The sequence below is a fragment of the Castor canadensis genome, chromosome 16, assembly GCF_047511655.1.
Source record: "Castor canadensis chromosome 16, mCasCan1.hap1v2, whole genome shotgun sequence".
Taxonomy (NCBI): domain Eukaryota; kingdom Metazoa; phylum Chordata; class Mammalia; order Rodentia; family Castoridae; genus Castor; species Castor canadensis.
In genome coordinates, this window is record NC_133401.1 from 62,258,164 (window position 1) to 62,270,175 (window position 12,012).

At 40.0% G+C, this 12,012-nt stretch overlaps 1 protein-coding gene across 9 annotated transcripts in view; it reads left to right on the plus strand.

Moving 5' to 3' along the window:
- The window catches only part of P4ha2 (prolyl 4-hydroxylase subunit alpha 2), a 39,841-nt gene extending 30,296 nt beyond the window's left edge, over positions 1 to 9,545 (plus strand). For all 9 annotated transcript variants that reach the window (XM_074057230.1, XM_020179652.2, XM_020179651.2 and 6 more), the window contains 3 exons: positions 505 to 573; positions 958 to 1,054; positions 2,600 to 9,545. In XM_074057230.1, the coding sequence (XP_073913331.1) occupies positions 505 to 573; positions 958 to 1,054; positions 2,600 to 2,670 (237 nt within the window). In that variant the 3' untranslated portion in view covers positions 2,671 to 9,545. The remainder of the gene's footprint in view (positions 1 to 504; positions 574 to 957; positions 1,055 to 2,599) is intronic.
- The last annotated feature ends 2,467 nt before the right edge of the window (positions 9,546 to 12,012 follow it).

The following is a 12,012-nucleotide window of genomic DNA, read 5'->3' on the forward strand; positions in this document are numbered from 1 at the left end:
GCCATGAGAAAGCGGGTCTTTAGACAGAGACAGCATCCTACCTGCTCACCCAGAGGAAGGTTTCTGGAAATTGAAGGTTTGACTAGAGAGTAGGAAGATGCTAGAGCCAGACAAACAGCCTACAAAGGCTGGGATTGGAAGCTGCAGGGTCAGGGAAGTTTGCTGGTAAGGCCCAGACTGTGTGGGAATGAAAGACATGAGGGTTAGGACAGGCATTTTCTGAGTATAGTTTCAGATTATTCCCATTCAAGGACAGCCTGCATGTGGGTCTTCTATGGGCCCCAAGCACTTTGAACACGAGTAGCATGGAGACTATCCTGATGAACCACAAGGATTCAGTGGGGTGTGGGAAGCATCTTGATTGAAGGGCTGGCCATGGATCAGAGCTTCCAAGCAGTGCCACACGTTTAGAGCAGGGTGATTTGCACACCTTATGTCCTCTGTGACTTAGTTGCTCTAAGATCCTTGGATAGAGGGGCCAAGCTCTGTGCCTTGTATTCCCAGATGAGTGATGTAGAAGCTGGTGGTGCCACCGTCTTCCCTGATTTGGGTGCTGCAATTTGGCCTAAGAAGGTAAGTGTGATTCTTAAGAGTCAGAGGTTGGAGCAGGGCCCAAACCTTGTCTGTATCTTCTAGTCCCATTCCTTGACTGTCATGTGATGTGCTAACCATGTAATAGTCCACTGCACTTTTGACCTGGGGTCCCACCTTTTATCTGGAGATTAGGGACAGGAAGGGAAGTCCCTTCAGGGGCAGGTGGCTTTCTAAACTTCCATCCCTTTAGGGGCAGGTGGCTTTCTGGGAAGGTTCCCTATTGCTAGAGTCCCAGAGCCACATGTTCCCCTGTACACAGGAAAGGGAAGGTGTTTCTGTCCAGGCAGGGGTCTTTGGTGCTTGGGGTTAGGTCCCTGAGCCTGATCTTTAAGGATGTAGTCTGACAGGTCATCTTTTTTCCAGGGAACAGCTGTATTCTGGTACAACCTTCTGCGGAGTGGGGAAGGTGACTACCGAACGAGACATGCGGCTTGCCCTGTGCTTGTGGGCTGCAAGTGGGGTGAGTGGTTTGAGGGGTGGTATTGACTACTGTGGTGGCCTCAGTCTGGGATTTGATGGTTGGCCTTAGACTCAGAGCTGGGAGACAACTGATGCCAGACTGGCACATAGCCAATGCTATTTCCTGTTTTTTTTTTTTTTCCTGCCAACTGGTAGTACTATCCAGCCATGTAATGGTCTTCTCATCTGGTTAAGTGCTAACACAGCTATTTGGGGACACTCAGAGATGCCCACATAGCTGAGGAAGCCCTGAGCTATATAAGCATTGCAGGTCCAGGGCAGACCTCCAGAGGAGTGGGTTCTGGCAATGGTTTTAAAGAAGCATAAGGGAAATCTGGAGGCACAGAAGGCAGAAGGTGTCCCAGGCAAGCAAGACCCACATGGAATTACATGCAGGCTACAACCAGCTTCATAGGTGTAGAGGTTGGCTGCCCTGACACGTGAAGGAGAGGCCTTGTGGCGCAGGAATAAAGAGATAAGGGTGGAGGCTGGGACAGAAGATGAAGCTTGAGTCTAATCCTGGAAGCAGCTATGGTGAACCATGAGAGACTTGAACCAGGATATGGCAGGAAGTGATAAATTAGTTTATAACTCTTGAGAGTTTGGGGAGTAAATAGTGATAGGTTCACAGAAAATTAAGCAAATGAAGAAGAAAATGAGATAGTTGCTGGTTTCAGGGGGGAAAATTATATAAGGAAATGTAGATATAATCTAATAGAGGGCTCAAGTATATCATTAACATGATACAAACACTGCATATTAACTAAAATTTATCATTTAACTATATATGCTATTAATCATTATAAGCCTTATAGGTCATTTGTTCAATTAAGTATATGTAATACTTAAGTTAAATTATACTTAACAATCTCTATGACTTCACTAGTGCATTAAAGCAATTTTTTAATTCATTATGAGAGGGTCTACATTTGAGGAACAGAATTGTGGTTCATGTGAATTTGTGACATGGCTTTAGGTGACAGTCCTGTGATGTCCTCTGTACACAGATTATATCTGCTGGCCCACCTGAAGTTGATAGTCAAGCCCTCCACAGTGCTGACAGGCTTCTCTATCCCTTCACTCTCAGTTTCTGCCCATCACCACCCATTAATATTAGGCTTCTTGAGGTTCTTGACACCTAACAGTGGCTCCTGCCTTGATGACTTTCTCATTCCGTTTCCACTTTCTGCACTTCCAAATGGTGTAGGGGGCCATTTGATTGTGGGAGCCTTAAGAAATGTTTGTCTTCTTGCTGGGATAGCTTCTGTTCAGCTGCATATTCTAGCCCTGAAGTCTCTTCTTCCCTAACATCCTTAAGATGCACTTGGGCTCTGTTCCCGTGGCAACATACACACACATATTGTGTCACTGGTAGAATTTTGTACAATTATCTAGGTACTCATGTGTCTTCCTTAAGAGCTCATGAGCAACTCGACGCCCGGGACCATGTCTTGAGCACAGTGCAGACGTCATCACTAGAGTTGGTGTTGATTTGTGTGGCTGAACTGACCAGTGGGATTGTAACATACTTGCTTTCTGTTCACAGTGTCCAATAAGTGGTTCCATGAGCGAGGACAGGAGTTCTTGAGGCCTTGTGGATCAACAGAAGTAGACTGATGGATGTCCTTTTCTGCCTTTCCCCTTCCTGGCCCTACAAGTCATCTTCAAGTTCAGCATTACAGACACCTTTGTATGTTTGAGCTCCTATCAGGCAGGTCTTTGGACAAGTCAGTGTTTGTCTGAAGTGGAGAGAGAGTGTACTGGGCCAAGTCCTGGATGACCTGGGTCCCAGCTTCTGCAGTTAGCCTCTGCTGTCTCTGGCCCCAAGAATAGCATCAGAGTGGCTGCAGCAGAGCCAGACTGTCTAGCACCTAGGAAGGTGCCTTTGTACCTCAGATGTTTTAAGTATGAGATGTTTCAGTGAACCAAAGTTCTGATACCTTGTTTACATGTTTGTTTTTATAGCATTCTATCAGTTGTAGCTTTAACCAAAAAATAAAATAAAATGTCCCTGTCAGAAGTCTTAAAGAGCCTTATGTGGAGTATTTTTTTAAGACTCAGGAGGCTTCACTGTGTTCACCATTTCATATGCATTGTTTTGGTGAGGGCAGAGTCTGGATAATGAGTGGTTTAGCAGCAAAACCCTATTCTTGGGTTCTAGACCTGGTTTCAGCACTGTGTCTGCTTCAAGCTTTAGTGTCCTTTTCTTTAAAGTGCAGGTATCTCCCAGAGAATGTAGAGCGGGTATGTTCACAATTGGGATGCGGTTGTTTGACGTTTCTTCTTTTTTTTAACTTTGAGATGTACACACAAAATTGTTGATAGCATATAGATGAGTCCTTTAAAGAATGTGAAAGCAAGCAGGAACACCTCTGCTACCACCAGCTGATTGGAGATATACATTTTCTGATCATTACCTAGGCCGCTACTCAGAAGCCTCTCCTGGATCACATCTTTCCTCCCTTGGCACCTGGGTAGTAATCATTGTTCAGTGATTTGGAGTAGTAGATCCTTTGCTTGTCTTTTTACCACCTGTGACTATTTCACTAAATACTTAGCTGTTTCATTTTCATTGAGTTTTGAGCTGTATGCTAATGGAATCAGACTGTTTTGGGAGTATTTGGCTTCTTTCATTTGACATTGTTTTTAAGATTCATCTTCATTGTCGTACAGTTTAATTCTTATAATTCATTCAGTTAATGTATATTGTAGGACTGTACCATAATTTAGTCAGTATGCTACTGATGGACATTTGAGTTGACTTCAGGCTTTGTATATTATGATTAATGCTGTGGTAAGCATTTTTATAGTGATTTCTGGGGCACATAAACACACTTCTTTGAGATAATATACATACATACATACATACATACATACAGACATATACCCCCATACCTCCCCAGGAATAGAAATGTGGAGTCTTAACAGGTGAGTCTTCAACTTTACCAGTAATGTGTTGCAAAGTGGTTGTTACCAAAGAATAACACATTCTTACCAAAGAATAAAAGTAGTTCTTGTTACCCACTTTTCTCCAGTATCTGGTATTGTCATGTTTAGCTGGCTTGCAGCAGGTTATAGACTGAATGTTTGTGTCCCCTCCTCCCCAGTTCATATGTTGAAATCCTAATCCCCAATGTGATGGTATTAGGAGGTGGGTCTTTTGGGAGGTGATTAGGTCATGAGAGTGAAATCCTCATGAAGGGCTTAGTGTTCTTATAAAAGAGGCCCAGAGTGCTCTCTATCCCCATTTCTGCTCTGTAAAGACACAGCAAGAAAATAGCTGTTTATGAGCCAGAAAGCAGGCCCTTACCAGACAAGAATCTGCTGGCACCGTGATCTTGGACTAGAGTGAGAGAAATAAATGGATCATTTAACCCTATGTATGTTGCTCTGTTGTAGCAGCTCTACTTAAGACAGTACATGTGTAGTATTACCTATTTTAAACATAATAATGATGAAACCTTTTCATATGTTTATTAGTCATTAGGTTTTTTTTCAAACCTAACTGATTCATAGAAATTTTTAGTGAAACCTTTTTTTTCTTTTTTTTTTGGTGGCACTGAGGATTGAACACAGGGCCTTGTGATTGCTAGGCAAGTGCTCTACCAGCATAGAAAATTTTAATATGGATCCAAGCTCTTCGTTCACTATCTTTTCCAAATAATTTGTTTTGTGGTTTGTCTTTTTACTTTTTTAGTTCTGTCTTTGATAAAGAGATTTTTAACTTTAATGTTAAGTTTATCAAGTTTTTCCTACTTGCCTTATGCTTTTTATATCTTAAGACATCCTTCTTCCTCCAAGAGGATGAATATAATTTATGTTCCTATGTTCTCTTCTAAAAGGTATACAGTCCTTGTCTTTTAGTTTTATTTTTATGTAGTATGAAGTATAAGGCTACTTTAAAGTTTTTTGTGTATAGGATAAGGTAGGCTTAGTCTTCAGTAGTAAATAATCCCTAAATCTCAAGGGTTTAACATAAAACAATCTCTCTGGCAAAAAAAAAAAAAAAAACACTGGGTAAAGGGAAATTGCTATCTAATCTCCTAGCAGCTTTCACTGGCAGAACCTAAAAGGAAATCAGCTCATCAGGGAATCTGGGAAATATAGTTTACAGATTTATAGCTTCAATATAACAGACTAGAGATGGAAGGAAGAGATTAAAGCTAGGAAATGAGAAAAAATGGCACCTGAGGTGATTATTTTTTTCCTTCTTGTTTGTAATTTTTTGGCTTTTCAACATGTACAATTCTGGAAAATTATTAAATCATTTTCTCTTTACATATTGTCTGTGACCCTTCCAGAACTCTCATTAAATATATATACCATGCTTTCCTTCTTATTGCTTAACTTTTTTTTTTTTTGTGGTACTGAGATTTTAACTTGGGACCTTACACTTGCTAGGCAACTTGAGCCATGCCCCCAGCCCTTTTTGCTTTAGTTATTTTCTGAATAGGGTCTTGGATTTATGCAGGCATTTAGTCCACTCTGTTAGCATGCCTGATAATTTTTGATTGGATGCTGAACATTGTGTATAAGTTGTAGAGCCTCTAGATGGTGTTAACCTCTTACACAGAAGGCTTACACTTTTCCCCAACGAGGCAGAGTGGACCTTAATCAGGGACTGAGTTGACAATTAAGGCTGAGTTGCAGTTTTGTTAAGACTACTTCTAGTTTACCCTTATTGTCCCCCCACCTTGCAGGATATAGTCCTCTGGGGAGTTTCTAATTGAGAGCCTACAATGTTCACTGGAACTATCCCTACTGGCAGTTCCTCAAGTTTATTCCTTGTATCCTCACTATCTGGACTCTGCCCCCCAAATTCATTCTCCTTTTCAGAGAATTTGAATTTTTGAATCTAAGACAGAGAATTTTTAACTTAGTGTCTTAACTTTCCATTCTGTCTAACTTTAGAATTCAGAAAATGTCTTAATAGGCAACGAGGGTGAAAGTTCTCTACTTTCATATTCATTATCTTTATGCTTTATGTCTTTCAATGCCTTTTGATACTGCCAAAAGCTCTGTTGGTTTCTCTGCCTCTTACAATCATCAGTCACTCTGGATCCTCATTCTTATCCCATGCCTATAATCAGTAAATGATTTAAGATATCAGGGGCTGTAGACTTTTGGTTCATTAACACAAACTTCATCTTTTTTTTACAATGTTGCTGTAAGCCCTTTTTGTTTTAGCAATTCATTGATGTTTTCAAACAATTTTTAAAGAGATTTTATCCAGCTTTCATGTTTCTTAGGTTTTGTGGTGTGTTCTTTTGGGAGGAGGATAAAAGGTGGTGTACTATAAACTATTTATCTTGTCTGGGAGTAGAAGTTTATCATTTATTTTATTTTTAAAAATTATTTTTAATGTAAAATAAAGTACAGATACAGAAAACCTTATCTTGAGATCTTTGTTATCTGGTTTAGCAAGATGTTCCATATTCATTTGAACATTTCTTGCATTAACCATGGAATCAATCACTAAAGAATCTGTTACATGTTGGTGCCTACTCATCAATCCCAGCACAGTCCTAGAATAACAGAAGATAACTTCTACCTTAGAAACAGGGTACTGCTTTTAGCAATCCTTATTTAATCTACTTAGCTTGCCATTTATATGTTTACTATGGCAGCCAAGCATTATCAAGCATTTCAGTGTGCACTTGATACTGTTTTAGGGATGTTATTTCATTCATCCTTAGTCCAGTGTTACTGGAACCATGATCCTCCTGATCTCTGTCTCCTGAGTAGCTAGGATTATAGGCATGAGCCACTGATGCCTGGCTAGAGCTGAGTGTTAAAGCATGAATTTTGCTTTCTCTGCTAGCCCAGTTTAAAAAATAAGACAAGTAGCTTACTGTGAATAATTCTGCCCCACCCTATTGCTCCCCACCCCTAGTCTTACTTTCTAGAGGAATCAGTTTCAAGTATCTTTGTTTTTAGGCTTGCTGACTTCAAATCATATGGTTATAAAAGTGCCATTTTTGATTTTGCAGCTTTAGAAGTTTGAAAGATAATCATTATATTCACTATCTTCCATTGCACCTCTTCTCCCTTTGCCACTTTTTGATATTTGTAGTATTTATACCCCTTTGTTTGCCTGTCAACATAAATCTTCTTGCTAAAACTAAGATGGTATCTCTGGCATTCTGGAATGTGAGATGAATCTCTAGACTAGCATTTGACCAAAGTGATTGCCATCATCTAGCCAAGATGACACAAAATTTTCACATGCCTTTTCTCCTTTTAATTTCTGTCAATTACCCTTTGAGCTTATACTATCCATAAGTTAACCTCTAAAAGCTTAAAACCTAAGGGCGATGCCTTTTAACTTAGTTGCACTCAGTATAATGTGATGTAGCTGGTCATAAAATGGAAACTATGCCTTATTTGTATAATAAAAACAAATTTATAATATGTATTAGTTTTCTAGGGCTGCTATAATGAAACACCACAGACTGGGTGGCTTAAACAAAAGACATTTGTTTTTCTCACAGTCCTGGAGGCTGGAAGTCCAAGATCTCAAGGTGTCAGCAGGTTAGGATTCTTCTGAGACCTGTCATCTTGGCCTGCAGATGGTCAACCCCCTGCCATGTGTTGTCTATGTTCTAATTTACTCTTATAAGAACATCAGTGTTACTGGACTAAGGTCCAAACATATGACTTCATTTTATTTTAATTTCATCTTTAAGGACCTATCTCAAATACAGTTACTTACTGGTTAGGACTTCAGCATATGAATTAGATTTGAAATACTGTGGGAGAATTAAGGAAGGAAAATTCTTTTCCTTATTCTTTATATATCAGATATGTACATCATGAACATGTGTCAGATTATTAAGTATGTTTATATAAGAGTAATGTCATAACAATAGAAAAGTCAATTATTTTATTAAAATGACAAAAAAGGGGATATGGGCTTTTCCAATTAATAAACTGGGAAAGAAGATATTGACATAAAATACCATTCAAGCCACGGATATAATAACAGGATGTAGCAAGTGTTTATACAAGGATGTAAAAGCCATTATCCCCCCAAAAGTGATTATGCCAAGTAAGTTCATAATCTTAAGTGCAAAAGTGCTTTTATGTATTCAAGTATAATCTTTTTAGTATTGTACAAAGAATATACAGCTTTTGTGAATTCATTGAGCAGATGGAATATTATGCTTGTTGTAAAAACTACTTTAAAAACATGTGAGCCAGGTGCTGGTGGCTGAAGATTACAGTTGAAGGCTAGCCTGGGGAAAAGTTCATGAGACCCCTATCTCAACATTGCTCTGCACTGTGGCATGCACCTGTCATCCCAGCTATGCAGGAGGCTGCGATCAGAAGGATGGTGCTTCTAGGCAGGCTGGGCAAAAGGTTGGGAGACTCCATCTTAGTGGAAAAAACTGGGCATTGTGGTATGCACCTGCCATCCCAGCTACAGTGAGAGGCATAAAATAGGAGGATCACAGTTCAGGATGGCCTGGGCAAAAAGCAAGACCCTATCAAAAATAACCAGAAAAAAAAAAAGCTGGAGGCATGATTTGTAGGGTATAGTGAATGTTTACTAGCAAGCACAAAGCCCTGAGTTCAAACCCTAGTACCCACTAAAGAACAAACAACTCACATTTGAGTCCTAAGAGGCATCAGGATCAAATACAATCAAGGCACTTCACACAAAGATGTTTTTCAAATATTGAAAGTGATAGTATCAAATGACAAAATACAATATCTTGAAGTAGAAAGCAGCTTGATGCAAATAGATGACGTTTTTATGCAACTTCTCTGAATGTCATTGTTCTGAACTAAGAAAAATACTTAAAATTTTGAAACATGACATATACAAAGTATTGTGCTTAATAAAAGGCTTATCCAATTCCTAAAACAAATGAAAGTCACTCTGAAAGTATGTTTGATTAATGTGAAAGTTTAGTAAGAGAGATGAACATACTGGAATAAAAATGGAAAAACTGAAAATGAACAAATCACTGAATAAGTGTATTAATGATTGTGGCAAAAGTGTTTATCAAATAGAAATTAAAGAGTATACAGACATCTAGAGATGGAGATATGAAACAGGAAGTATCTTTAGATTTTGAATTTTTCACAAGGGGAAAGTTATTCTCTGTGAATATCTCTGACTTACAAAAGGCAGCTGCTGACTTTCGGCTTAATAGTTCAATGATTTAAATCCAGTGGAAATTTCATTTGAACTTGTTTTAAGCAGAAAATAGTATCAATAATTTATAATATGAAATCAGCATCATGTTTGGATCCTGTAAAACTGATTCATGAATTTTTCTTAACCTTACCTAAATTTGGAAGTGGTCTTGAGAATTTGTTTTTCAACAATATCACAGTGGCATTCTGCAAAATAAGTTCCAGTGAACTGAAGTTAATTTATGCTTATTTAAGGTCATCACTTGTTCAAGAGATTTTGAAAATTGTACTTATGTTTGCTTCCATTAAAGCCAATTATAAATAAAATGTTTAAACACTGAATTTTATTACATCAGCTTCCAACTTTTCAATATTTTCAACTAATGCTGGGGGAGGGATTTAACCAGTAATAAAACACGAAAACGTGTATATGAGACACATACATCTTTCCTTTTCCCTCAGGCTCCAATATGGGTTGGCACTTAAATTTCCAACTTTAGGATATAGGATTTAGCAAATAAACACAGGACACCCAGTTTAATTTCAGATAAAGAATTTTGCATGAGATATTCTTATACTAACAAGTTGAGAACGTGAGATTCAAATTTAACGGGGTAACCTGTATATTACCTGGTAGTGCTACACGCAGTGAACTTGCATGGTTGGGAAGCCTCTTGGTACCGTGTTAGAGTTGGAGCGCAGTCACGTGGCCTCTGCGTCACTCCGCCCAGCCCTCGGCTTGTCCCATCCTTCTCGGGTCTGCGAGGGAGACCATGGTAGGCTCAAGCGCCGAAGGGCAGAGAGAGCTGTCAGCCATGTGGGCCTTTTCCTCATCTTGGGGTGAGGTCCTCGCTCTTGACTCTCCCCAGGGAATCAGTTTCAGCCCTCACTCCTTTCCAGACTGGTCAAAGACCCCCTCCTCTGAAAGGCCTTTCAAGACCACTGCAAGGATTTGTTCCTCATTCCCTCCCTTCTTCCCTTCTTGCCCTGCTTTATTTTTCTTTATGGCACTCAGTGCTACAAGCATGCGGCATGCTTATGGTCTGTCTCTCCAAGTAGTGTTGAAGCCTCCTGAGAGCAGGTGCGCTACTCATCTCAGTGCGAGGAAAGGCAATCTGCAGGCACCACGCAGGCCTACCAGGCTTGCCTCGGTGCATGAGGGAGGATTGGCAGGTCTCGGGAAGGGGTGGGACTTCCGGGAAAGGTGGGGCTTCTGGGAAGGGCGGGGCCAGAGGTTTCTGGAAAGGGCGGTGGTGCGTTTCCCTTAAGGTGAGGTTTGAGCATGGTGGAGCGTGGCATAAGGAGTCTTCCGGGGCCAGGGCTGTGACGGACTGAGGCTGTAGTTTTATGGGTGGCTCCTCCATGCAGACCTGTTCAGTGGAGTGCTGGGCAGATCCGGCTGGCGAGGCTTCAGGGACAGTGGGACGCCATCCTGTGAGGCACGTGTGAGGCGGGTGGAGTGCTCAGGAGGTCTTGAGTGTCACTTCCAGGGCTGATGCTGTGTTGAAGAGGCGTATTTAAGAATTCTTTATTCTTTTAAACTTGGGGAAAGGGGGAATAGAATTATATGGACGAGGAGCTTGTTGAAGTACACTGTAAGCATGTATGCGGTTGTCACACTGAAGTCCCTCCTATTGTTAATGTACGATAAATCAACCTGTATCTATATCTGTCTATCTTTTACCAAATTCCAGGGATTTTTTTTTTTTTTTTTGTAAAGTATTTGGGGGTCAAGAGAAGATAAGTAGTAGGAAAAGGCCAGGGTTATTTGGCACACCTTTGGTTTTATGTCTTCCCTGGTAAGTCAGTCTTTTTGCTCTGTAACCAACAGAACCTCAGGAAAGTAGCCACTAGAGCCCTGCAGGATCTGAATGGGGCTCACGGCCCTCTTTGTGATTTGCATTTCAACGGTGAGCTTGACATAGTATTCTGTATTTGTTGTCCTCTTGGTTCCCATTTTTCCTTCTTTTCTCCGTTTTCTTTTTTTTTAATTGATTGCAGGTCCTTGATAAATCTCCTGCCTTTGTCCCCAAAATATACAGGAATCTACTGATAGTTTAATGCAAATGAAAATGACCTTGGGGAACACTTCCTAAGGTACAGTCTTTTTTTCCAGAAAAATAATTTTAATTAATTCCACATTGACACTTTCATAATTCTTTTTTTCTGTTTTTAGCTAAATCTGTTTTCTTCATTTTACAGCATTTTCCCCCGTTTATAATCAACCTTTTTTTTTTTCTAATTCTCTTTTCCTCCATTTTATTAGGATATATTCCTTGTACAGAAGGGACTCATTATGACAGTTCTAAATAGGCTTACATTGTACATTGGTTAGATAGCCCCCACCATCCCCTCTAAACCCTTCCTCACCCACTTAAAGCAATTCCAGGAGGTTTCTATTTCATATATATATGAGGCCTATCAACCATATTCCCTCACTTTCATGCTCTCCATTCATTTTCTTACACTGTAAGTTTATCCCAGTTTCTGGTTCCCTGAAATTGTCTGCTAAAGTGATCTGGGTCCTCCTAGTGGCCAAATCCAGTAGACAATTTCCATGATACTTTCCCTTCAGTGAAGCTACGTCATGATTCTTACTTCTTTTATTCCCAGCTTTCTTTTCTGACTCCTCTTTATCTGCCCAACCTGTTTATATATATGTGTGTTGTGGTGGTGGTGGGGGTTTGTGTGTATAATCTCCTCCACTTTCGATTTCCTTTTTGCAATAGTTTATTGCAGAAGGAAGATCTTCACTACTTCCACTGCTTTTATCAACCACTTAAATGCTTATGACTTATTAAATTGGCCTTTTGCATT